Here is a 26,588-nt window from a genome sequence, read left to right as displayed (position 1 = left end):
GTGTGGACAGCCAAAAGTCAGTTTCTCAATGGCAGGATGAATCTATGGAAATGAACTAGTATCAACTAATTAAAATGGGATTGATGGCAGATCAGCAGTTGAAGCTAAGGCATTTCACTCACTATGAACAAGTACAGGAGCAATCCCCTTGTTTTCACTTGTTAGAATCACTGCTGGAGGGGTTGTGCAGACTCTCCAACCCAGGAGTGTTCTGAGAGGAAGGCCCACAGGTTGGCTGGCATGCATTCCTCCTCCATCTCAACACTTCCTGCCTCCTTCAGGAGAAAGGGCATCTGAAAGGTGATATACGTGGCGCATCCCCTCTCGTCTAGCCACTGCTGAATTGAAATCCAGACTGGAATGATGGAGTTCAAGTCCAAGTGGATATCTGATAGTTCAGCTGCATTTGGCTGTCTATGCATATTGCTAAATTTTCCATTGGAAGCCAAGTTTTTTTTTTTTCTTTATTTTTTTACGGGATGAGGGCATCTCTGGCTAGGCAGCATTTATTGCCCAGAGGGCAGCTGAGAGTCAACCACATTGCTGTGGGTCTGGAGTCACATGTGGAGAGTGGAAGCAAAGTGCTGGCATGCTTAAGACATGACAGCACACAGAACTTGGACAGACTTCTCCACCTTCTGGCCAAGTCAGTTCACAGCCTTGGGCATCTTAACTAAATGTTTTCCTGCCTCTGTGTGCATCTCAACCAAGTTTATTATGGCTGTTTTCCGGGGGCATGTCACCATCATGGGCTCAATAAGGGAATAGTCTTCAACAGTTTTTCAACTGTCAGGAACTTTGGTTGTTACAATCTATATCAGCTACTGGAATATGTCAGTGAAGTACTCACCAGATTGTAAACCAAGCCTAGTGTAGAAGGACCCTTTCCCTCCCCTGATGAAAATGTCCTTTCTGAGAATAAGGGGTATGATTTGTGCATCCTCTGAGTCTTCCATACCATCATCCTCAGAACTTGATTTCAGCAAATGTTACTTCTTGGTGAAACACTTTTTTTCCCATTAGCTACAGATTACTATGAGTAATAGCTTATAACTATCTGCCCACTAAGGACTGGCCCTTTGACTTTTAGACATGGCATTTGTTTGAAGTGCTTGCACTGTGTTTGCTGCATAAGCTACTTGCACATGCTGTTGGTGAGACATTGACATAGTATCATGCTGTACAGCAAATATCCATCCCCTTGACTGTTCATTGCTCCAAGCTGTAACAAGCTGCCAGTCTTTTCCTTTGCACTGAAAAGACTTTCAGACCACAGAGGTTTACGGCCTGTATTTGCACGCTGAAGAGCAGGCTGGCTGCTTCCGAACAAGCACAAAATTAGTGACTATTAAGAAAATAAGCTAAGATTCTTAAAATGCAGCCTGTGTGGATACATGCATGTCTCTGTGGCCAAAGTGACCTAACAGAAGCATATAAGTATCCCAGAGCTCCAAAGTGAAGTCTCGCAGGGCTAAAGTGGTGTGTGGGTTTGTCTGAAAGCAGTGATGATGATATGGTGAAGCTGGTGATTTGCCAATGTCCACTTGTGTGGATGAAGGCTAGAAAAAGAATGTATTCATGAAGTATGCAGGATCATTCTGATGAAGACAGAATTATCTGCCTGGAAGCGCAAGTGGTGAGTTTCTGTTGCCAGGTAACCACTTCGACTTTCATACTGGGAATTGGCACTGTCTAGTTTCACTGGGAAGGAAAGAAAAGTTGGAAGCTGCATAGAACTGAGGCAAGTTTAACTAATAATTAGTGTAAATACATGGAAATAAGGTAATCACCGCTCATTAGTGAGATTCAGAACTCTTTATTTAAACCCAAAAGCGAAAGTTGGAACACTTTTTCTCAACATTGAGAATCTGATTTTGCCATTTTCACCACATTTTCTTAACTTCTCAGTCATTGCCCAGGCTGCTCAAGGGAGTGGAAAATTTGCTCTACAGATTCCATGACAGTATCTCCCTTGAGGATGTGATGACAGTTTGTTTACCTCGCCAGTACAGTGGTTAGCACTGCTGCCTCAGCACCAGGGACCCAGGTTCGATTCCACCCTCGGGTGATGGTCTGTGTGGAGTTTGCATTCTCCCTGTATCTGCGTGGGTTTCCTCCAGGTGCTCCGGTTTGCTGCCACAGTCCAAAGATGTGCAAGCTGGGTGGATTGGCCATGCTAAATTACCCCGTAGTGTTCAGGGATGTGTAGATTTTAGGTGGGCTTTCTGGCTCTGGGCGGGATGCTCTGAGGGTTGGTGTGGACGTGTTGGGCCGAAGGGATTTTATGATTGGATTTGTCTAGAAGTATTTGCATTTCACCACAATTCATAAGAAATTTCTATAATTTTCTAACCACTAACCCTGCAATAAGTTTGACGTACTGTCCTATAATTATTTAATCACAACAATTTTCAACCTGTTTTGTCTTCAGACTGCTCGTCACAGATGATTGCACCCCTAGAATAGTTTGGAGGAGAACTTGCTGGTCATTGTGCTCCCAAGCATCTGCTACCCTTGTTCTTCTAAGCAGGCCTACCTCTCAGTTGGTGGGCCACATCTGTGTATGGAAGTTGGTTGAGGGGAGGTACAGGGGAGCTGGCCATAAATCCTCAAAAATGAACAACTATAATGAAGATAAACTGTGATACAAATAAACATGAAACCTTTGTTATTCTGTTTATTTGTTTGTTTATTTATTTATCTATTTATTTAGATATATATCCATTCATCTAGTTAATGCAAATTCTCAGAGTCAAGCGATTGCCTCATTTGTCGAGTTTAAAGATGATTTGTCTGCCAGTTAGTTTGTAGAGGGGATACTCCTTGGTAAGGTGCAGCATTGTGTATGTCTCCCTACAAATGCATAAGGCATTTGTACCACTTCTTGATCCAAAGGATGTCATGGTAGATCTTACTCAGAAAGATTGCTCCATATAGGGAGCCGAGATGGAAGACCGTAGATGGATTGAACATGTCATTATGAAGTGGTAAGTGTGGTGCAGCACAGATGGTTTTAACCAGCTTGTGAGTTTCTGTCAGTCTGTGGATGTGTGGAGGAGTGATCTTTGCAAGGACAGGAAGCCAGGGAGAGGTGTTGAGTGGGAGGTTCCAATTTATGTTGTGCACTGTTACCACTAAATAGTTCATCATGTATAATAATGATATCAAACATACTCTCCTTTTCACATCTTCCTGGCTTTTGTGAACAATGCAATTTGTCACTTTTTTTCTCAGTGGCATCAAATTCTAGTCATTTGTTTTTTCTGTACACAAATGCCATCTGACCTTCAGATTTCCATTATTTGCGATGTTTTCTTTTAGTCTTACCAATACAAATGCTGCTTTGCTATAATCTATAATATAGTGTTCGAAGGGAAAAGCAATTAAGAACAAAAATGGAAAATGTGGGTGGGCCAAAAGGCACTTCAGAGGCATCCACCACATCCTGTAGGGAGTACAATAATCTGCAACCTCTCACACTTAGAACTGTGAGTAAGTAACCTCGCAGTACACTTCAAAAGGTGTGCTACCAAGAGCATCAGTAACCTGTTCCAGACCAGTTAGGGAATATGTTCCTCATTTTCAAATTTCTCAAAATACAAAACACTAACCTAAGATCAAACATTCTTCACTTTCCATTACATTCGTCATCTTTATTTGTAAAAATATAAACATTAGTTGCACCTCATCAAGAACAAAAAATATTTATATAACTTCTTAATTTTTGGATGTACGTAAACAACTAATCATTGAGATGCCTATCTTAAAATATTAAACTGAGTGCTTTTGGAGATCTTCAGTCATGCATATGTTGTGATTCATTGCAGTTAGGATTTATGCTTTGATATTTCAGTACTTTGTTCACAAGCAGAATTCTAGGTCAAGGTTTTGCAGGGCCTACAAATCTGCTACCCACTAATTCTGTTGTCATTAAGCATAAGCCTGTATCCTCTGTATCAGTATACTGACCCTTCTGTACCAGAAACAGTTTCTTCTTGTTTACCTATTCAATACCCTTCATGATTTTAAACATTTCTGTAAAATGTAGGCTTAATTTATTCTGCTTTAAGGAGAACAATTCTTTTTCTTAGCTGCCCACTTATCTAAAGTTCTACATCCCTCATACTATTTGAATTGTATCTGTAGGAATTTATAATGTAAGTCATTCACAGACATACAGATGCAATTTTTTGACTAGATTACAGATCTATAACCTTTTGAATGGGTGAAGGAGCTCTTCTGTTTATTACTATCCCAAAATGGACCTGAACAATCAGCACTTCAAAATGAGGAAATTAAAAAAAATAGAAGATCAGAGCTACAGTGGAAGACCATTATAATGTGGATGTTGAGGTCCAAAACGTAATACTGCATGGACTGCATTGACAAGAAAACTCTTTATTTGCTCATTTTTGACTAGCAAAATGAAGATTTAAATAGTTATTTGCTTTTTTTGGCTTCCATGAGACCTCAAGCTGTAAGCGAGTTCACGGTATATTGAAACACATTAGAATGGACCTCCTCTGTATATAAAAATTGACTTTTATTTTCAAACACTTTATACTTTATTGACGTTTTGAAATTGATCTAATTTTTGGATTTTTATGTGTAAACAAAGTGCAATAATCAAATAAGTAATTTTAAATATCTTTCTACTGCCCCACACGTACTTCCTGATTTAACGTGGTAGTGAAGTATCCAAGAAAAACCCACTTCTGGACTCTGATAACTAGTCAACTCCAAATTACCTGCAAATACTTGACCCCTTGAAGTGTTTCCCTTGAAGCTGTCCCCAGTCTGCATTTTACTTTCAGCTTCCCACACCTATCAGCCAGGCACCAAGAACAGTTGCGGACATGCACTGAGGTTGCATTAAGTCCACCAGTGCACCGTTGGCTAGAGACTGGATTAGAGGCTGCTGCACACCGAATATGGGTTGCACCTTAGTTTGCCCAGGCCTGATGTTGGTGATAGAAGTTGCAGGTTTTGGCAGGTGATGCTGAAGGAAGTTTGGCAAATTGCTGCAGTACATTTTTTTACATGGTAACTACTGTTACCACTGTGCACCAATAGTGGAAGGGATTGTATGTTTAAGGTTGTGAATAAGGTGATAATCAAGCAGACAGCTTTCTTCTGGATAGTATTAAGCTTCTCTCTCACTCCTAACTCGTGCCTTGGTGACTGGTTTTAAGGGATCCGAAGGACTTGCCGCAGAAATTCCACCCTCTGACCTGGTCTTATAACCATAGTATTTATGTGACTGGTCCTGTCAGTTTCTGAGAATGTTGCTACAGATACCTCAAATCCAGCAACTTTGGGATCACATCTGTTTCGTATTTTTGAACATGCCAATTTTCATAAAATATTGGAACACCTTAAAATTCGATGACTAGGACATGCAGGAAAACCAAATGCTATGATTGCAAAGCACTTTAAGTTGATGTTTTTAAGTGCTTCTGATATTAATTCACTTCTCACATATTGGATTTCCTAACTCATTTATGCCTCTCCCACTTCCCTACATCAGTGCACCCTGCTTGAGAAATGAGAAGAGATCAGTCAAACTGAAATAATATTAAAATTACTATGTAGTTGTACCAGAAAAACATTTTATTGGTTCACGTAAGATTATACAATACTTTTAATAAATCTCTGAACTGAGTTGGACAAGCTGCAAGAAGGCAACCAGTGCCCACAGGACTTAAAGGTTTTGCAGCATCTTTCCCAGTCTTCCAAGTTGGATTGGATGAGGTCAAAGTTTGCTAAACCACTTGGAGTGCAAGCAAAAAGAATGTCTGCTTTCAGACACTTCATGAGGTAGTCAGTTTTCGTGAGGTATTCTGTCTGTAGAGAAGGAATCAGTGATGGTCATGCCATTGAGTTTCAAAGGTAGATGGTTAGATTCTATTTTGTGGAGATGATCACTCATGCAACAGTTCCTTGGCAACTTGGACAATGTATTTGGGTAGTTACAACCACAAATATCTTTCAGTGACCCAATTCTTTTTAAACTGCTTGGCATCACAGAACAATGCTTGCAAGCACCGATGCAAAGAAGTAACTGAAAAGCTACAAGGTGAACCATTTAAATGCAAGTTTTAATGCAAATGTGTTATTTCTAAGGAAACAAATGAACTTCTAATGAATTTCTAACCTGAATATTTTGAATTCAGATATTTACTTAAGTAACAAAAAATAACTTTCAAACTGGGAAATTGGCAAATTTTTATCTACTTAGAAATTGGTGTATAAATGGAAGAAACGATAAATGATAGGGCTGGATTCCTATAAGCTTCATCCGTTGTCTACACCCCCAACACCCCCTGTATTCCTTTTGAAGGCGGTTCTATATGATGTCTAATTTTCAATGTCCTCATAGTATGATATAATTTGGGTGATCCAAGTTACTACAATCATTACTTGTATTTGGTCCACTTGCTGAATCCATATCATCCTCATTCCCAGCCTGTTCTACAAATCAGCTCTTACTAACATGTTTCTACCTCTCTCCTTAACACGCAAGCCAATGAGGACCTTTGTTGGAAGGTATGTCTCATCCATTCAGTGATTTTTCATGTGTAAATCTCTTGGCAATCAAAAATGAGATTTTTATAACTGCTAAACATGAGCAGTATAGTACAAGTTCTGTTTTATATTTAAGCTGGTTTGTCATGTATCTGAAAAATTTACTGTTGCTTTTAAAATGTCACATTTATCAAAAGTATAATCCATTAGGGCAGCATACTGGAGAGCTTTGCAGCTACATTGTGAGTGAATCAGTAAGGATTATTAGGAAAGAATTACATTTATGAAAAGCAGAATTTTAAGGACAAAGGTTTGGACGTGCAAATCTTGCAATAGTTTGTGGCCTCTTTATTCTAGGTCTGCTGTCTATGTTGCTGTAGTACGTAAAAAGGCTTTATCTCTAAGCTTTCATTTTCCACACCGTCCTTTAGCAAATATCCGCTATTGCTGTTTGTACATACTGCCAGATTTGCTGTCACGGAATACCACTCTGATCTGTCTTATTTTATCCATATCTTCTGTGGTTCATTTGCAACTACTCTGTTTATTCATATGAATATTTGTAATTTTTCATAAAGTACTTTTCAAGTATGTAGAACTTTGTATGGCAGATAAGATTTGCTAATTTTGGTTTGAACTTCAATAAAAGTTTTGTCATTATGTAAAATATACTCCAAATGAGGTTTAATGGGACTTGCTGTTAAAATTACCAGTATTTTAATTTTTTTCATGGAGTATGGGTGTCCTTGGTCAGGCCACCATTTATTGTCTATCCCTAATTGCCCTTGAGAAGGTGGTAGTCGCCAAATGTGACAAGTTATGACCATGACTACTGATTTTGTTTATTGTTTTGATTAAGTGAAGTTCTCCAGTGGCTTAGTTGGTAAAAACATTATGGCTGAAAAATTCAATAGATGCAATTAAGTGGCATAGCTATGTAAAGTAACTCCAGCAGAGTGGGAGCACTTGCAAGTTTTAAGGTATATGCAACCGAGTCTCATAGTCTTGAAGTTCCAGACTTTGATTCCCAGTCTATACCTTGTTAAAATAAACAGGAAATGCTGAGCAGGTCAGGTAGCATCTGTTTTCAGGCTGATAACTATATATCAGAACTGGGAAGTGTTACAGATGCAGCAGGTTTTAAGCAAACGCAGAGTAAGAAAGAACAATAGAGGTCTGTGGTGGATTTAAAAGTACAAGTGATTAAATGATATAAGGGATGATTGTTCAAGTTAAGAGAATGTCAAATGAAAAAAGTAAACAAACAAAAGTCTACAGGAAGTGTATACAGTGGTGGAAAATCATGAACAACTGCCTGGAGCTCTGAAAAATGGTGTAGAGGGGGCTGCAGCAGATGTTATGATCTGAAATTGCTGAACTCATTCTTGAGTCCAGAACATTATAAAGTGCCTAATCAAAAGATGAAGGCATGTAAACAATTCACTGTTTAATCAAGGAGAAGTATTTTAAGGTCCTGCGTGGTGGGAAGAGATGTAAAATAGCAGGTGTTCCATCTCTTGTACCTGAATAAGAAGGCCAAGAGGGGAGCAGATGGTGAAGACTTTTTTAATGGTACCATTACGATATTGGACGCAAGTTAACATGGAGTTGTGTTCAAATTTAAGACTTCATTTAAAGTTTTGAAACTTGATTCAGGAGACCACTCTGCAATTTGCTGAAATTCACTTAAATTAATATAGTAATTTCTTTTTCCTTTTTTACAGGATGATATCCATGAGGATTACTGTACAGTATGCAAACGTAGTGGTCAGCTACTTCTGTGTGACACTTGCTCTCGTGTCTATCACCTGGAATGTTTAGAGCCCCCTCTCAAGACTATTCCCAAGGGGGTGTGGGTCTGCCCCAGGTGCCAGGAAAAGGTACTGACTCAACTTCTGTGCATTAAAATAATTTTGCTTATCCAGATAAAATATCACTTTTGAGCTAATTAATAAAGTGAGTATTTCAGCTAAATTAATCTGGAAAACCCCAGTATCATAAAAACCATTTGAATCAGGAGCAAGAGTAGGCCGTTCAGCCTCTTGAGTCTGTTCCACCATTCAAAAACATCACAGCTGATCTGATTGTAACCTCAAATCTACATTTTTGCCTACTCCATTAATCTTTTAACTCCTTGCTTAAGAGGAACCTGTCTACTCCTGCCTTAAAAATATTTATTTTCTGTTTCAATCAATTCACCAGTTCTTACCCTTCAAAACTGTCAACAGACACAAGTCTAGCCTGTGCAACCTTTCCTCACAAGATCGATTTCAAGTACTGGTCAAGTGAACCTTCCCTGAACTCTCTCCAGTACAGTTACATCCTTTCTTCGATATGGTGACCAACATTACTTGTATTTTAAGATGGGAAAATCACCAAAGTTCTGCTTTCAATTACAATTCACCTACTCCTGGTGGAATTACTCATGTTCATGTCAGATGTGGATAGGATTGGGCTCATCTGTAATGTACTGCATGGCTGAATAGTCTGATATATCGGCTCGCACACAAAGGATGGGTGAACCTTTGTGTTGCTTCCGACGATTCTGACTACCCTATCTTAGCTGCTATACATCTGACATTGACAATCTTTTCCCTTTAGGTAATTTTATAATCCCTTTTGAAAACCTATGACTCATTCCATGTTCTACTGACATTATTCTAATCTAGACCACCATTGTCTAATTTTCCTTGTGGTTACGCCACTAAATCCTTCAGCTTTCTACCTCTACTTTTGGCTTTAAGACTATTCCTTAAAATAACACTTTGGCTTTTGGCCACCCCTCCTAATTTTTGGCATTGAATTGTTTTTTTATTACATCTTTGAAGTTTTTTCTAGGATTCTGGACTTTGTACATTTTAAGGTGCTCTATAAAGGCAAGCTATTGTGTTGAAAGCCCACTTGAACGACTTCAAAGCAGCTTTATCACGCTCAGATCCTTATTACAATAGCATAGAGACTTGGAGCATATCCTGTTTGATGATAATTTTTGGATTTTGTTTCCAAATCGTTGGGTAATTCCAAATCAATAAATCAATGGCATAGAACATAATGAAAAGTCAAAAAATAAAGCAGAATACATTAAAAAGAGTGTAGGACAATCAGCATTTGAGGAGAACAAGTAAGTTCATGCTGCCAATGTAATCCTTCATCAAGAATAGAAAAATGACTCATTGAAACAATCTCAAAAAAATGACTTGAGAACAGTTAAATTAAATGTACTTGATTAGATGGATATAATTATATTTCCATCAGACCATTGAAGGAAGTTTAAGAAGAATAATGATTGTGTGACCATTGAGACAGCAGGAGACAAATAAGTTTGGAAACTTGAAGGTGAGAGAGGTTAAAAACTTGTGTCTAAGAAAACAAGATGGGTTGCCAAGGGAACAGATTCATTCCCACATGGTGATCTGACAGCAAGTTCTGAACTACTGCATCCAACCTGTCTTTCCAGTGCAGACTAATCAATTTCACATCACCAGTGATCCTGTTTATAACAAAATTGGAAGCTTGATAAAGGTCGTGAGGTAAAAAGATAAGCTGCTGTTCCTGAAGCTGTGTGAAATTTCATTGGTACATTGTGCAAGTATAGTATCAGAAAAGTCCGTATGGTTGTGGGATGTAGCAAGTGATAGGGTTAGACTGTTCAATGAGGCATTATATGGTCTCTCCAATGGAACCAGTCAAATAGATTAGCGCAGTGCTTCCCAAAAAATTTTCCAGTGTGATTCTGTTGGCCCTGATCACAAACTGAAAAGCAGAAACTAACATTCACTGGATAGTTATGGAAGTTTCTGTACAATGGACTAAAATATCATAGATTTGAAAATCTACATTTTTAAAGTACTTTGTAATTTTTGTTTTGACTTTAGAGCAGGTCTCCATATTCTGTGGTGACAAACACTCCGTGAAACTCCTCTTTCACCACTTAGCCACACATTGTAATCAGTCTTTCTCCCCATGCCCCCATCTCCCCTCCCAACTAACCTTCTTCTCAGATCCTTCTTACTCCACACATATATTCCAGTTCTTTTTCCTATATCACATGCATGTGCTGTTTCACTCAATGACCCTTCTTCTTAAGACCCTACCCCACCACTACCACTCACTCACTCAGTAGACCCTCTTCCCACCTCTCTTCTCTGACACCATGTACTTGCACATGCTCTTTTTCACTAACCCCTCTCACCTTCTCTCAGCACTTGGTCCAGTTGATAGTGTCTGTGAGGTTGGGACTTGATCCTGAGTTATGGAGCCTCTACCACAGATGGACAGGAGCAGAAACACAGCAAAATGTGAGGCCAATACACGTTCTGCTGACTCAGCTACAAGACCACTTGGTTTTTCCTGCAATCAGTCAGTGACTGTGTAGCATTTGCTGCCCTCTGCCTGTGCCAGGTTTGTGCATAAACCAGATTTGTAGACGTGGAACAGAGAGAAAGTGTGTGAAGTGGATTATCCATCCATGTAATAGAAAGTTCAAACCTATACTACCCATGGCTCCAAACTGCAATATGTAACTCCGACTTTGAGTGATCTGTGACACAGCAGTCCCATACACTTCTCATAGTCTGATGGAAAAATTATCTCAGCTATCTAATATTTCTTGTTATCTTTCAACAGATCACAGGTTTATTCACTGATCAATGCATTTTATTCCCATTTTGCCTTTATTCTGTTTAAATGATGGTTCTGTTTAAGTTATACTTCGTTTTTGTTAGTTTCTGATGAAGGATTACATCTAAAGCATTAACTTGTTTGTTTTATTCTTAGATGCTGTCTGATGTACATTTCCAGCATTTACTGCTTCATAATTTCTGGTTGTATCAAAAGATATAGCCTAACTATCAAAATTTGTAACAGGAAACCCAAAGCATTTAAGATCTGGCACAAAGTTTCCTGAGCCACTTTCACAAAATGTTGTTAAGGCTACGTTGCTGTGTTTTCTCTGAAATAGTCTATCAATACTTAGTGTCTCAGCTATCAGCTGGAAAAACAAACTCCCTTCTCAAACTTGGTCAACAATGGAATATAACCCAAACGGTGCATTGAATCAGGAACAAGCCTTTGAATCTGATTCTGGTTTCTTTCCTGATAATCCACCAGCTGCTCGTCAACATGCAACAAAACACTTCTCACATCTCATGCACCTTGCATCTAGAGAACCAAGTCTCCATTACAAATAATTCATTTCAAGAAGTAAAGAAGACCAGGTGTCATCTTATAGTCCGAATACCATGTTTACCTTTCAAGTAACGCCAAAAATAGATGAAGCTTCTTGTTATTTTCATTGAAATGACTACCATATTGGCTTCCATAACAATATTCACTATTTGGAATTAAATCATTGTTTATGAGATGTTCCTGAAAGATCTTTTCATTAAAAAAAAAACATATACATAGAAACCTTGCTTTTGGGCAAATTAGCATAGAAAGCTCTGTCTTTGGGCCACTTTACCTTTTATAATCAGTAATCCCAGGGCCAACTTGTGGCAGTTTTTAAGCAAATCATTTTATTTCTGTCCAGAAAATGTATCTCTCTTGCCCATACAGGTATTAAAGAAGGAAGATAACGTATCGTGGCCTGGAACCCTCGCTATCGTCCATTCCTATCTTGCACATAAAGCGGGTATGAAAATGTAGTGCACATTTGATACCAGGAATGACTTGTTAGTTACAGCCAGAGTGATACAATACTAGAACACTGGATAACTGCTAATGTGACCAGTGTTCAAATTCCAGACCTGAATGAGATTTGCACTCCGTCTTTCCAGAAAAACTGACCAGATTTTCAACTTAACCACCAAGGTGTAAAGCTTACATTGTCGATCAGCTGTTTTTTTTTATAGAAATTGCCTAGGTTCAATTCCATTTAAGTAAATTTAGCCAAAAAGGTTGGGCAATATCTATTACTGATCCTTGATGTCAGTTTTATGTTCTGGCAATAAGTTGAATGTCTACACCAGTGAGTTTCTATTACTCACGTGAAGGCAGTCTACTGCAATAGAGGAAAACTTGTGTGCAGAATTTCATCATGTTTAGCAAATTGAACATTCTAGTAGTTTGGCTATACCATCAAATTGTCTCTTAGCTGAACATGCCAATGCCCAGAAGGAACATATGTTGATGTGGAGAGTGTGGAGTAGAAAAGAAATGCATGAAATTTGTGAGAACTTGGATTAACACATTGATAGACAATAACTGAACTAATTTTTGTAAATACTGATGAAATGGCATTACGGCTGTGAGCAGGACATTCTCCATCCTTATTATGTCTCCTACTGTTGCCTTCTGTCACCAGGATTTTTTTTTAATCTAGAAGCTGAACAATTTACACCATGCCTACCTTCTTAGCCTTTGTTATTGTCATTTTGGACTAATCAAAGTGATGTGTACGGGGGAGGCAACTGTTCAGCAGTGCCAATTACAATTTAAAAAGTCACTGTCTCATGATATTCTCCTTCAGAAAATAAATATGCCCAACAAATAATGAGAAAAATGTTTGAATGACATATGCAAGCTGAATTTATAATTAGAAGGCTGCTGAATTTGGATAGCAATACTACCTTGGAATGGCTACTGAGACTGCAAGTGCAAGAGAGCTTAATTAACATACACAGCTGAAACCAAGACAGTGGTTGGCTTAATTACTTAATGTTTATTGATATAATTCCCTCCAACAGTCAAGAAGAATAAATTACTGAGCCCTGTGCTTCAATAATGTAATTAATACTTTTTAGGCAAATATCTTCCAACATAAACCTAAATAGATGGAATTACAGTGGAATGTTTATGAATAATTTCTTGTAACTTTTTCATTTTAATAAGTGCAATAATTCTTCAGAACCTAATTAGTATTATGAAATTTAGTTAAAAATGAAATAATTGAGATTTTTTTTTTGTCTCATCGGCTGTGAGCAACGCCAGCCCCATTTGTTTAAGAGTTGACTGCATTACTTGAATCACTTGTAGTCCAGCACATATAAGGATGGAAAATTTCCTTCTCTAAAAGACATTGGTAAGCCAGACAGGTTTCTACACATAATTGATGGTTGTCATCATTCTCATTGCTGAGACTAGCTTTATAATCCAGGTTTGTAAATTGAATTTAAATTCCACCAGCTGCCATGCTGGAATTTGAGCCTATGCCCCCATGCCTTTAACCCTCTACATTACTAGTTCAGTGGTATCATCCACTATTTCATCTTCTCCCTGTCGCTGACAGAACAAAAGTATAAACATGATGGAGAAGTTATGTATTATGTGCCTATCTGATTGTTCTATAAGTATCTATTACACTGTAGTAAAATAAAAGGTATTCGTAATTACATATAGTTCTAATAGCATTTTTTAAAAATTTAAATGATTATGTTTAGAAAATGGGTTTTTTTTATTTTACATGTTGCCATTCACAGTGAAAGAAGAGGAGAAAAGAAAGCTGTTGAAACGAGGGAGTGAATTAAAGAGTGAACATGAACAGCTGGAGGTGAAAGAAAGGCTGCTCAGTAATGCTGTTACGGTGAGACTACATAACTACTACTCTCCTCTATGTATTGGTTGTAATCAACTGTTTAAAGAATCCATTATGTATTTGTTCCTTCCCATTCCTTTCTGTTTCCTGTTTTCTTTCTCTTCTATCCAGTGATAAGAGATGGCATTGCACATTTACTATTACAGTTAATAAAGCAGTACAGGTGAGGACAGAAGTTCTTCTGTAACTGTGTAACCTGGAGTAACAAAACAGAATGTATATATTTGCATAGAGATCAGTCCTATTCATTATATCTTTCATTTATTCTCCATTGCCCACCCTGATCATCCCACAAATCTCTGTTCTTGTGAAACAATTCCGTTCATATGTCTGTTGAAAAAAGAATCAAACTTTGGTAATGAAGACAAGTTCCAGTATCATCATGGTTACAGTTCATCAAGCTTGCAATCATGTAGTTGGAAGTTCCAAATAGACTTATTGCTTCACTTGAATTTATTTTATTACAATAATCAACTTAAAAGTTTTTTTCATTTATGACTGGCAGTCTTTAAGCAGTTAATGTAATAGGACAAAAATCATCCTCTCCCTCCTCTTGCAAGCATGGCTTTCTTGAAGATGCAACACATCTCATGTATACAGCTGGAGAAGATATGGGACCATACTTAGAAAGGAGTTTATTGCGGTTTAATTACTTAAATATTTAAAAATTACAATCAAATAATTCTGTAAGATTCTATTTCACTTGCGAAGATTTCAGATATCGAACACCACACAGTACTTTGCTTTCCAAAGGAATAGGCTGCTATCAAAAGCAGGTGTGGAACAAACTGATTAAAGAAAAAAATTGCTGTGGTTATGCTCACAGTGAATAGTAAAGCAAGTTTCTTTTTCTAAGTAACTTTAATTTGTACTATCTTAAATCATACATAATTGCAATAAAATGTGATTTCATCTAGTTTACATGTCAAGAATACAGCCCAAATTCTACTGTCACGGTAGATTGTAATAGAAGACTATGACAATAGAAGCATTGATTTGAGCGTTAAAGAAGTAACATTGGTGAAGAACAAAGGAAAGAATTGAGTATCAAGATGTTTATTTGCTTTCATTTCAGTAATGCTGTATAAATGTTGTTATATTAAATGTCACATCTGGCACAATGCTGTTTACCTAATATCTGACTGTCACATTGATCAGTTTATTTGTCAACCTTGCCATTGTAAATGCCTCTTTCACTTAAAGTCTTTCATTTTATTTTGGCCACATATATCTATTATACACCAAGTTTCAAACAATTAATACTATCAGCACAAATTTAAATTTGTCCCAATGTTTTTTCTCCTCCTGATACCACAGGATTCTGCACCTTAACCTTGGGGACAGTGGTGCATTAACATCAAGGAAGGAAGTGATTTTTGTTTTTTTAACAAGGGGTATGCTAATACTTGGAATATTGGATCCCATTCTAGATCTTTTATCATAGTAAAGAAAGAGCAAACATTCATGAGTATGTCACTAGCAATAAGAAGTTATAGTTAATGAAGAAAGGTTTGAAAATGGTGATATTTCAAGGATTTCAAAAAGGTGAATAGCAAAAATTTTTCCACTGTTTTGAAAATTGGTGATTAAAGAAAATAAACTCAAGATTATCATTAAACAAATTGAGGGTGAGTTAAAAGTATTGTATTTATACCAAAGACTATTAGAGCATGAAATAAGTGGCTGTTGAGACAGCGATTACCATATACAGTAATTTAAAAGGAAATTTTTTTTTAAAACAACAAAGGGCAAAGGGAATCCAATTTGAATAATCCTGTTCACTGAAGGTATCACTGGGCTAATGGGCTGTATAGTTGTTATGTAATCAGATTGTAATTCTATATGTAGATTAGAACAGTGATTTGTTGCGTGACATTCTAATTGATGAAATATGTGAACTGAAGAACTGTTGACTAACTTTTATTTACTTAACAGAAATGTTTAGAATTGAAAACAAATCTCATAGCTAAACAGAAAGGAACTCAGGCCTCTCTGGAGCGTGTGAAAACCTTGATTAGACTGATGCAGAGTGAGCAAGTGATCCAGGTTACAATGATGACAACCACAGCCACCTCTCGAGCATCTCCGTTGGTTTCTCTCCCTTGGATCAAGCCTTCAGCTGCCGTAGGGACCCCTCCAGCCACCTTGAAGCAGCAATCACAAGGAAAGAACTAAAGAAACTGGACAAATCCTTATTTAATTGCTATCGTTTGGGAATATTTACACAATTTTTTTTGTGTGGAAACAGTGGGGTTTCATAACTTAACAATGCAGTACGGTATGCAGAGACTGTTGGAGCAAATAAAATGCACCATGTAGGTAGTTTGTACTGTGACTGCAATCCTTTAAGCTACTACTTTGAGAGCTGAAGAGATTTTAATTTTTTGAGTTTTATTTTTATGTTGGCCTTAACCTCCTGATTCTGGAACCAGAAAATGGCCACTGAAAAAAGGAGTTTTTGACATCCCCAAACAGATGTTTTGAACACCAGTTTGCTTCATTGGAGAGAGAAGAAAACAATGGAACACACTGCAGTAGATTGACAATTAATGCAACAAAGCTGTAATATATAAAGCATTTTCCTTTGAAATGGGGATCTGTTTTTTTAGGACTGTACATTACTGTAACTAAGTTCAAACATGCAAGACAATGTCTGACATATTTATTCAGGTGACGCGCAAAAAATTGTTTTATTGTGTATGTATGGGTCTTCAGAGCATTCAAACAAAGTTTAATTTTTTCAGTATTAATATAGGTAAGAAACATATTTAAAATAAAGTATGAGGTTAGTATTTAAGGTGGGATACTTAGTACAGTATTTTCCTGCTGATGCCTATGGAACATGTTTTATCAAGTATTTAAAGGATACAAATGCAAAACATTTTTTTGCAACTTCTTATTGTTGACATTTTTGTGCAGATCAATTCTTAAACCTATATAGTAGGTATTTTAGGGAAGCCATGTTTTTCTTTTTTTTTTAAAAGTACTTTATTGGTTTGCCAGATTTATATTTAAAAATGCCAAAAATGTGTTTCTTCCTTCTCCAGTACTGTATTTGTATCACAGAAAAATGACAGTTTAGCAAACCCTGGGATAGTGACCACATTTGGGGAGTTGGGGGCAGGGGTGCAAGGACGAGGTGATGTTGCTACATGGTACGTGAAACTGCCTCAGAATCATAACAAATAATTAGCATTGAAAATATCAATGCTGGAGTCAAGGGACACAAATTTGTAAAGGGTTTGCAGTTTTCTGTGGACCTTCTTTCCTTTCCTATTTAGTAAATTATACTCCAGTAGGCTTTGATTAATTTAGGACTGCTACTTGATCCACTAGCTAGTCTTCCTGACAATAAAGGGTCTGCACCTTGGGAGGCCACAGCTATTTGGCATGGGAAGCTTTAGGTCTGCTCTGGCAGTGCATTGTCCCTTCAACCATTTTCACAATTCCGGGAAAAACTGTGCAGTGCAATGCAAATCTATTTTATTACAGTCAACACTTCAATGAACAAGATTTTATATTCTTTTACTGGTGAACAAAAATAAAGAGAACCATAAGATGCTACTGGTTTAATACCAATATGCATTCTGATGTGATTGCGATATATATGTTTCAGGTTAAATGTTTTTTGATGACTAAAGAAACAACAAATTTGTTCAGTTGTAAGATATTAAGCAGTTGAGATTTTTGGGGAGGGAAGGGTGAAAAGAGAAGCCTTGCCCTGTTAGCATAGTTGTTCAAAGGAGCTGTCCAGTGGATAGTGTGCATTGAAACGGAATTCATCCTAATTCTGCCAATGTAGTTTTTTTTTTAAAAAATTAAAACTGAATTGTGAAATCTGCTTGTACATGCTTTTATGAAACCATTTGCTGTCAGGTGACTTCATCCCATATTCCAGTGAAAGAAATGCATTGACTTTTATAGCATATTTGAATAATCAAGCCACTTAACATTGCCTTTTGAGTGCCCCAGTTGCTGAATTCAAACTAATATTTCCATAACATTACATATTTTCATTACAGAAAAAGAAACACAGAAGAATACAAATAATATCAACTATCAAACCTGGCTCTTTCCATGTTGATGAAAGAGACTAAAAATGACATCTGTCCTGCTGGCTCCTTAGACCCCTCAATTTGATTGTTAAATCAAATATACAATGTGCCATCTCTGTTCACAGTAAAGTCACCCCAACCCCACCTCCCTTATGAAGTAAAAAGCAAATACATGTGGCTGGAGAATAGTTGTCTCCCTGCAGTTCTCTTTTGCTTAGGCCCATCCACAAATTGATAATTTCTTTCGCAGAAGCGCACTGTTTATTTCTGATGTTAACCAGCTCAAAAATCTCTCAATTTTACATTCTGACAATGTATCAAGTTCAATGCATGCAAGTGAAGTGTACAAATTTTTGGTGATTTTTAATTTAACTAATGTGAAATAATTTTAGTATTTTACTTGAACAGGGTTCTTTCAAGCTCTACTTAAAAAAAGACATAATTTTAAAATATAGATAATAAAGCTGCACTTCATAGTTTTCAGGGTGAAATACAATATATTGTACTAGTATAGTGGGGCTCCTGTTTGTAGATACATTGAAGAATTATACAGTGCCCATACTGTGGGTGAGTTTTTTTTTTAATGCTCAACTGCTCCTGCGATACTTGACTATAAGCTGGAATTTGTAAAAAGACAAAAATTCCAAAAGTAGGAAAGCCAAAAAATTAACTCGCTCAATTCTAAGTCTGGATATCTTCTATGTGTTAGGCCTTGTCCTTTTTCTCCCATTTTCCAATCAGAAGCATTTCTCAGGTAGAGACGAACCAAAATAGATGATTGGAGTGCATGGTATTTTTAGGCCCAACAGCTAAACTGGAGCTGTACTTTTTTTTAAAAAACACTATTTACTCCTTTTTACTACAACTCATTTTAAACCTTAAAGGAGCAATCACTTATCATACTCTAAACAATTCTTGTAATTTGATAGTAGCTCTCTAGCAAGTGCCACTATTTAATTTTACTAAAGTTTTAATGCATAGTTTTTATTTTTAAGAGTAGGTAGTCTAAAATTGAGTTAGGTGGGAAAGGAAATTTATGTGATTTCATTGTGTGCTAAAGTTTGTTACACAAGTAATATAAGATTCTACATTATTACAGGGTGGTTGTGTAGATCTTTATCAAAATACTTAAAAGTAGTACTGTAGTTTCAGGTTTTGAAAATCTTTACTTTTTTGCTGGAATGTTCCTTAAGATTTGCTAACAAAAGTCAGCTACTGGTATAAATTAAAAAGAATCTGAAATAAATCAGTTGCATAGTATTTTCAACATGCTGCGAGCATGCATAAACACACTCAGGCTTCTCAAAAGCACACTGCGTTCAGTGCAAAGATTTTGACAGCATTCCAAATGTGTAGTAGTGTATTGAATGCGTGATCTGTTACCACAGTAGCAGAATAATCTTGCACTAACTATCCTTAGGTGCCATACATATAAGAGCCTTAAGTAACAAATTTTTGTTGCAGTTATTTTAATATCCTATTACATATTCATGGATAACTGAATGATGGTCAAGGATATCACTGAAGCATTGTTATATTCATGCCTTCTATTATATTGCAAAATGAAAGGACTTTACAGAATATTCCACTTCACGAGAAGAAATAATATGCATTCATCATCTGTTTATTCTGTTTTCATGATATAACCTTCATGATTCTTCCACAAAACCTACAAAACATTATTTCAGTGCATATAATTTGTTTTTATTTACTGGTTAAGTGAGTTATCTGAATAAGTAATCCACAACTGATGCAGAAACTGCTATATATGGACAGCAGATTAATTTTAAAAGATGCAAACTAACAAATTGTATTTAATTTATGCTGTAGATATATTTGATTTTTTTTCTTCTATGGGCCTTTTTTTAAAAAATCCCTTAGCCAACAAGCATGCAGAGTGCCTTTAAAGGCAGAAATTTAAGAAGGGCGAGAAAGCACAGCCACACCACCTCATAGTACATTGTAAATACAATTAGGGGAAAAAGAAACATGATAGTGCTTGTGATCACATTACAGTTGAATGGGTTACTAGGTTAATTGATGTACAGAAAATACAGTAGAGAGTAGGATGCCTGCTCTTCTAGTTTAAAGAGGTTCACTTGGCGGAGCAGTGCTAAGCAAATTAATGGAACTGAGAAACATTGTCACAGTTGTTTATTGTGTAAAAGAAATGTCTTAAATAAACTGGGACAAAGAGAAAAAGAGAAAAAAAATTAAAAATTAACATTGTATCATTGCACAAATGGTCTTTATCTTTTCTGTTTTCACTTTGAGTTTTGTCACACTGTTGAATGTGTTTACCATGATAGTTCATGAGACTAGAAGTAGAAATTCAAATGCAGATTACACACGGCATCTTAGTTTTATGTGATAATTTCTAAATTGCAACTGCTGTGAATCCGCCATTTGTACAAATAGCCTGAAGACGAGAATTGCCAGTATTTTTTTCCACTGCTTCCTAGTACCTTCCATTCATTTATTTTATTAAAGTCACATCTAGGTTCAAAAATTTAGTTAAATAGAAAAATGCAATCTGTGCCGCCTTTCTGTAGTATTGCATGCTGTTCCTGGTTACTAGTTTTGATTTGTTCTGACTCTTTACCTAAAATAGAAGTCCAGCTGTATTTGAAGTTTTTGCTGACATTGCTCGTTGCTTGTGTGCATGGAACAAAATATTTAGATGGGCATTAGTGCTTTCCTTTTTTCTCAAAATATAATAAAGGTGCACACTAACCACTGGATGGGTGCTCTACTTAAAGCAAAAAGTTTAAAGTATATAATTCTAAGTAATCACTATTGAATGAATATTCTTTGTTACACATTTGTAAGAAAACACATCAGTATTATGCTGTTCTACTACTTTGTTGATATCTGTGTGGCTCTGCCCATGGAATGTGGAAGATCAAAGTGCAAATGATATGTTGAGTGGATTTGTGAGCATTTGTTTTAAGGTGTGGTAGTGTAGCAATAAAAAAAACATAAAAAGCATTTTAAAAAAAAAGCTTACCACAAGATGCAGAAAGTGTTCAGATGACAGATTTGTAAATGAGTTACATTTTTCTTATAAAAAATCCATGTATTTACAGATTCTTCATTCATGTAACGGCAAAAATATTCTGAATGAAAAACAAGCTGTTTGTTCACATTTGGTGCTTATTGTATTCTTTCCCCTCCTCTTTTTTGCTCATTTGTTTCAGATATGCATTACCCAAAAAAGTGGTTTGTTTATTATGTACCTGATCTATCTCAGATTAGAATACTGAGGGCGGATTCATGTAGCTCAAGATCAAACTCCCTGTACCTTAGAATACAACCTCCTCATTTTTAAAATTATTTACTGTTCTCCTCTTGGCCCAGCTTGCATGATTTATTCACTCTTTATAGTTTATTTACTGTTAGTTACTCTCTAACTTGTATAGAAATGACTTACCTGTGTGTTAATCAATTGAGTAAGAGTACTGAGATGATGGTTACTGGCAATTCCTAAGATTTTGCTTTTCCAAGCAAGACTGCTTCTAATGAATTAGTGTTCCAAAACTAATGCAAAAGAACCAACTGAGTAAGTGAAAGTGACATGTAGTCTATAATCACTTTTCAAATATGAAGGCAGAATTCTTTCAAAGCAGATCTGCATTCAGCAGGGAACTGATGCAACCTTTACCTTGCCTCTACATGGCATTAGCATCTGTTTTTGGTTTTCCCGACCAGAGAGGATGGGCAGGATGATGCTCCAAATCTGTCAAAGGAAGGCTATCTAGTAGAATGAACCCTAGCAGGGTTCAGAATGGCTGAATTTGTACATTGATCTCTGTGATTTCATCAACTGACTAGTTAAGGGAATGAAAACAGTAGGGTTAAATAGATCATTCCTAGGTTGCCAGGATGTGATTAGTAGGGTACCACATGGATTGATGCTTTGACCCCAGCTGTTCACAATCTGTATCAATTACTTCGATGCAAGGACCAAATATTTCAAAATTTACAGATGTCACGAAACTAGGCAGAAATCTGAGTTCAGAGAAGGGTGCAGAGAGGCTTCAAGGGAATTTGGACAGGCTGAGTAAGTAAGAACATAAGCGATGGCATATAATCTGGGAAAATTTGAAGTTATCCACTTTGATAGGATGAATGGAGGTGCAGAGTATTCCTTAAATGGTGAGAGATTGAGAGTGTTGATGTCCAAAAGGACCTGGGTTTATTTATTCATATGTCATGAAAACTAACATTACCGGGAGGTGTTGGTGTAGTGTTTGGTGGACTGGTGATACAGAGAACCAGTCTAATGCCCCGGGATACAGGTTAAAGTTCCAATATGGTAGCTGACGGAATTTAAATTCGGTGGTTGAAATCTAGAATTAAACACTACTCCATAATGGTGACTACGTTGTAAAATCCCACCTGGTTCTCTACTGCCCTTTAGGGACAAAAAGCTGCCATCCATCTGTCCTACGTGTGATCCTGGACCCACAGTAATGTAGTTGACTCTTAACTACGCTCTGAAATTGTCTAGCAAGCCATTCAGTTCAAGACAACCGAGAACAGGCAACAAATGCTGCCTTTAAACCCCACAAGAATTAAACGCACATGCAGGTGTAGCAAGAAACTAAAAAGGGAAATGGTAGGCTGGTCTTTATCATGAGAGGATTTGAGTATAGGATTAAAGAAGGCTTGCCTTCAATTTAGGTGAGATTGCATTTGGTGGATTATATACAGTCATGGTCACATTATCTAAAGAAGGATATAATTTTCTTGGAGGGACTCTTGTGGTATAGTTTTAGTGCCACCTCCTCTGAACCAGGAGGCCCAATTTCATGTCCTATTTACTCGTGAGGTATGTAAGAATAAGGGACCAACCATTTAGGACTGCAATAAGGTGGAATGCCTTAATTCGGAGGATAATGAATTTTTAGAATTCTTTACCCAGAGGGCTGTGGAAGTTTGGTCGTTGACTATGCTCAAGATAGAGATTATTAGATGTCTAGGTATTAATGATATCAAATAATAGAAACCAGGAGGTGGCTATTTGGCCATTGGAGACAGTAAGGACTGCAGGTGCTAGAAGTTAGTCAATAAATGCAGAGCTGGAAAAGTACAGCAGGTCAGTCAGCATCCGAGGAGCAGGGAAGTCAACATTTCAGGCTAAAACCCTTCATCAGGACTGGGGAGGGGGACGGGATCCAGATATGAATAGAGGGGGGGGGGGGGGGGGGGGGGGATGGTAGGTGGGATGGAGATAGGTGGATGCAGGTAGGGGTGTTATTGTGATTGGTCAGTGGGAAGGGTGGAGCAGATATGAGTTGGAAGATGGCCAGTTTGGGGGTGTGGAGAGATTTTGAAGCTGGTGAAGCTAATATTCAGGCCATTGGGCTGTAAGCTCCAAATGCGATATATCAGGTGTTGTTTCCCCAGTTTACGTTTGGCCTCACTCTGACAGTGGAGGAGGCCGAGGATGGACATGTCGCCAGCTGAGTGGGAGAGGTAGTTGAAGTGGGTGGCAACTGTAAGGTCGGTTGGTTGGTGCATGCAGAGTACTCTGCAAAACAGTCCCGGAGACTGCATTTGGTCTCCCCAATATAGAGGAGACCACATCTGGTGCAACGGATACAGTGGTTGAAGTGCAGTGAATCTCTGCTGGATTTGGAAGGATTGTTTGGGGCTTTGGATGGAGGTAAGCAAGATGGTGTAGGGACAGGTGTAGCACCTCCTGCACTTGCAGGGAAAGGTACTGGGTATGGTGGAGTGGTTGGTGGGGAGTGTGGAGCTGATGAGGGAGTTGCGGAGTGAGCAGTCCCTGTGGAAAGTGGACAGGGGTGGGGAGGAAAATGTCTTTTTGTGGTGGGAGTCTGATTATAGGTGGCGGAAATGTTGGAGCATGATGTGTTGTATTCTGAGGTTGGTGAAGTGGTACGTGAGAACTAAGGGACTCTATTCTTTTTGTTGGAGGGAGAGGGTTTGAGGGCAAAAGTGTGGGAAATGCGGAGATACGGTTGATGGCATCCTTAATAACAGAGGAGAGGAAACTATGGTCCCTAAAGTAGGAGGATATCTGGGAATTCCTAGAGTAGAACACCTCATCCTGGGAGTTGAGGCAGAGGATTTGGGAGTATGGGATAGCATTTTTGCAGGAGGGTGGGTGAGAGGAGGTGTAGTTGAGGTAATTGTGAGAGTCAACGGGTTTGATATGGATGTCAGTGGTAAGTTGGTTACTAGAGATGGAGACGGACAGGTCCAGGAAGGGGAGGGAGGTGTCAGAAATGGTCCAGGTGAATTTGAAGGCGTGGTGGAAAGTGTTGGCGAAGTTGATGAACTGTTCCTCTGCTACATTAATGACTGTATCGGTGCTGCCTCGTGTTCCTGCAAGGACCTCGAACAGTTCAACTTCGCCAACATCTTCCACCTCGCCCTGAAATTTACCTGGACCATTTCAGATACCTCACTCCTCTTCCTGGACCTCTGTCTCCATCTGTAGTAACCGACTCACCACTGATATCCATTTCAAACCCACTGACTTCCACAATTACCTTGACTAAACCTCCTCTCACCCACACACCTGCAAAAATGCAACCCCATACTCTCATTCCTCCACCTCCTCCACATCTGCTCCCAGGATGAGGTGTCTACTCTAGGACTTCCCAGAATATCCTCCTACTTTAGGACCGTAGTTTCGCCTCCTGTGTTATTAAGGATGCCGTCAACCGCATCTCCTCCATTTCCCACACTTCTGCCCTCCAACCCTCTTTTCCCCCCCCAACAATAAGGATAGAGTTCCCTTCGTCCTCACATTACCACCCCACCAACCTCCGAATACAATGCATCATCCTCAAACATTTCCGCCACCTACAATCAGACCCCACCACCAAAAAGAAATGTCCATCCCCACCCCTGTCCGCTTTCCACAGGGACTGTTCACTCTGCGACTCCCTTGTCAGTTCCACACTCCCCACCAAGCCTTCCACCACATCTGGTACCTTTTCCTTACAACCGTAGGAGGTGCTACACCTGTCCCTACACTACCTCTCTCACCTCCATCCAAGGCCCCAAACTATCCTTCCAAATCCAGCAGAGATTCACCTGCACTTCACCTAACCTCACCTACTGTATCCGTTGCTCCCGATGTGATCTCCTCTACATCAGGGAGACCAAATGCAGACTCGGTGACCGGTTCGCGGAGCACCTGTGCTCTGCATGCACCAACCAACCCGGCCTTCCAGTTGCCATCCACTTTAACTCCCCCTGGTGGCATGTCCATCCTTGGCCTCCTCCACTGTCAGAGTGAGGTCAAGCATAAACTGGAGGAACAACACCTGATATTTTGCCTTGGGAGCTTATGGCCCAATGGCCTGAATGTTGTCTTCACCAGCTTCAAAATCTCTCCACACCCTCAACCTGTCCATCTTCCTACTCGCCTATCCACTCCACCCTTCCCACTGACCAACCATAATAACCCCCTATTTGCATTCACTTATCTCCATCCCACCTACCACCCACCGCCCCCCCAACCCCCAACACCCACCCCATGTACTTCTGGGCTTCCCAGTCCTGACGGAAGGGTTTCAGCCTGAAATGTTGTCTGACCTGCTGCGATTTTGCAGCTCCATGTTTATTGACAGTGGTTATATGGCCCTTTGGTTCAGTATGATCATGGCAGGTTCTGTATCTCAATACAATATTCTCACTTTCACTCCATACCCCTTGATGCCTTTAATGTCTAAGAATTTGTCTGTTGTGAGGATAGCAGCAGAAAATGGCATTGAGGTGGATGATCGGCCAAAAGCTAAGATAGTGGAGAAAGCTTAAGGGACCAAATAGCTTACTCCTGTGTCTAATTTCGTAACCACAGGAATGGAAGGAAGATCCAGGAATACTGCCTCTGAATCTGGGGTGGGATTTTCCCTTTTTTCTTCTTTGTGGTGGTGTGCAGGTATTTATTTTTATAAGCAAAACCGTCTACCCTGCCGCCACCACCAAGAAAGCCCACAAGATCAATTGGCAATCAGGTACTTAACTGGTGACTTGGCTTCTAGGTCACCCTCATCCTGGGACAGAGATGTTCTTCCCCACCTCAGGCCATTGGCTGCACAGCAGTACTGAAGACCAGGATCAGCAGGAAGGTAAGTGATTTTGTAAGATGGATCTTTGGTTCAGTGGAGGGCAATCAGGAGCTTGGGAGATGAGGTGCAAGTTGGTGAACGTCATTGGGATAAATCAAAGCCCTGCCCCCTCATTCTGGTGGCAGGTTGTCATGTTGTATGAGAGGGAGTTCCAGGATTTTGACCCAACAAACTAAAGAACAAAGATTTGAGTCAACGTAAGTGGTAAAGTTTATGAATTTGGAAGATGCTGTCAGGAGCCTTGGCGTGTTGCTGCAAGGCATCTTGAGGAGTGTACACGTTCCTGTCATTGTGCCAGTGCTGGACATAGTGATTTAGTTTGTGGATTTGGTGCTGATTGAGCTGTATACTTTGTACTGGATG

The 26,588-nt window shown here is 38.6% G+C and overlaps 1 protein-coding gene across 1 annotated transcript in view; it reads left to right on the top strand.

Moving 5' to 3' along the window:
• Positions 1-21,259, top strand: part of phf21b (PHD finger protein 21B) — a 156,243-nt gene extending 134,984 nt beyond the window's left edge. The window contains exons 12-16 of the mRNA XM_048607632.1: positions 6,524-6,546; positions 8,250-8,405; positions 12,082-12,157; positions 13,944-14,047; positions 15,995-21,259. Of these exons, the coding sequence (XP_048463589.1) occupies positions 6,524-6,546; positions 8,250-8,405; positions 12,082-12,157; positions 13,944-14,047; positions 15,995-16,234 (599 nt within the window). The 3' untranslated portion in view covers positions 16,235-21,259. The remainder of the gene's footprint in view (positions 1-6,523; positions 6,547-8,249; positions 8,406-12,081; positions 12,158-13,943; positions 14,048-15,994) is intronic.
• Positions 21,260-26,588: the final 5,329 nt, after the last annotated feature.

The sequence above is a fragment of the Rhincodon typus genome, chromosome 18, assembly GCF_021869965.1.
Source record: "Rhincodon typus isolate 14 chromosome 18, sRhiTyp1.1, whole genome shotgun sequence".
Taxonomy (NCBI): Eukaryota; Metazoa; Chordata; class Chondrichthyes; order Orectolobiformes; family Rhincodontidae; genus Rhincodon; species Rhincodon typus.
This window is presented reverse-complemented; position numbering and strand designations above follow the sequence as displayed.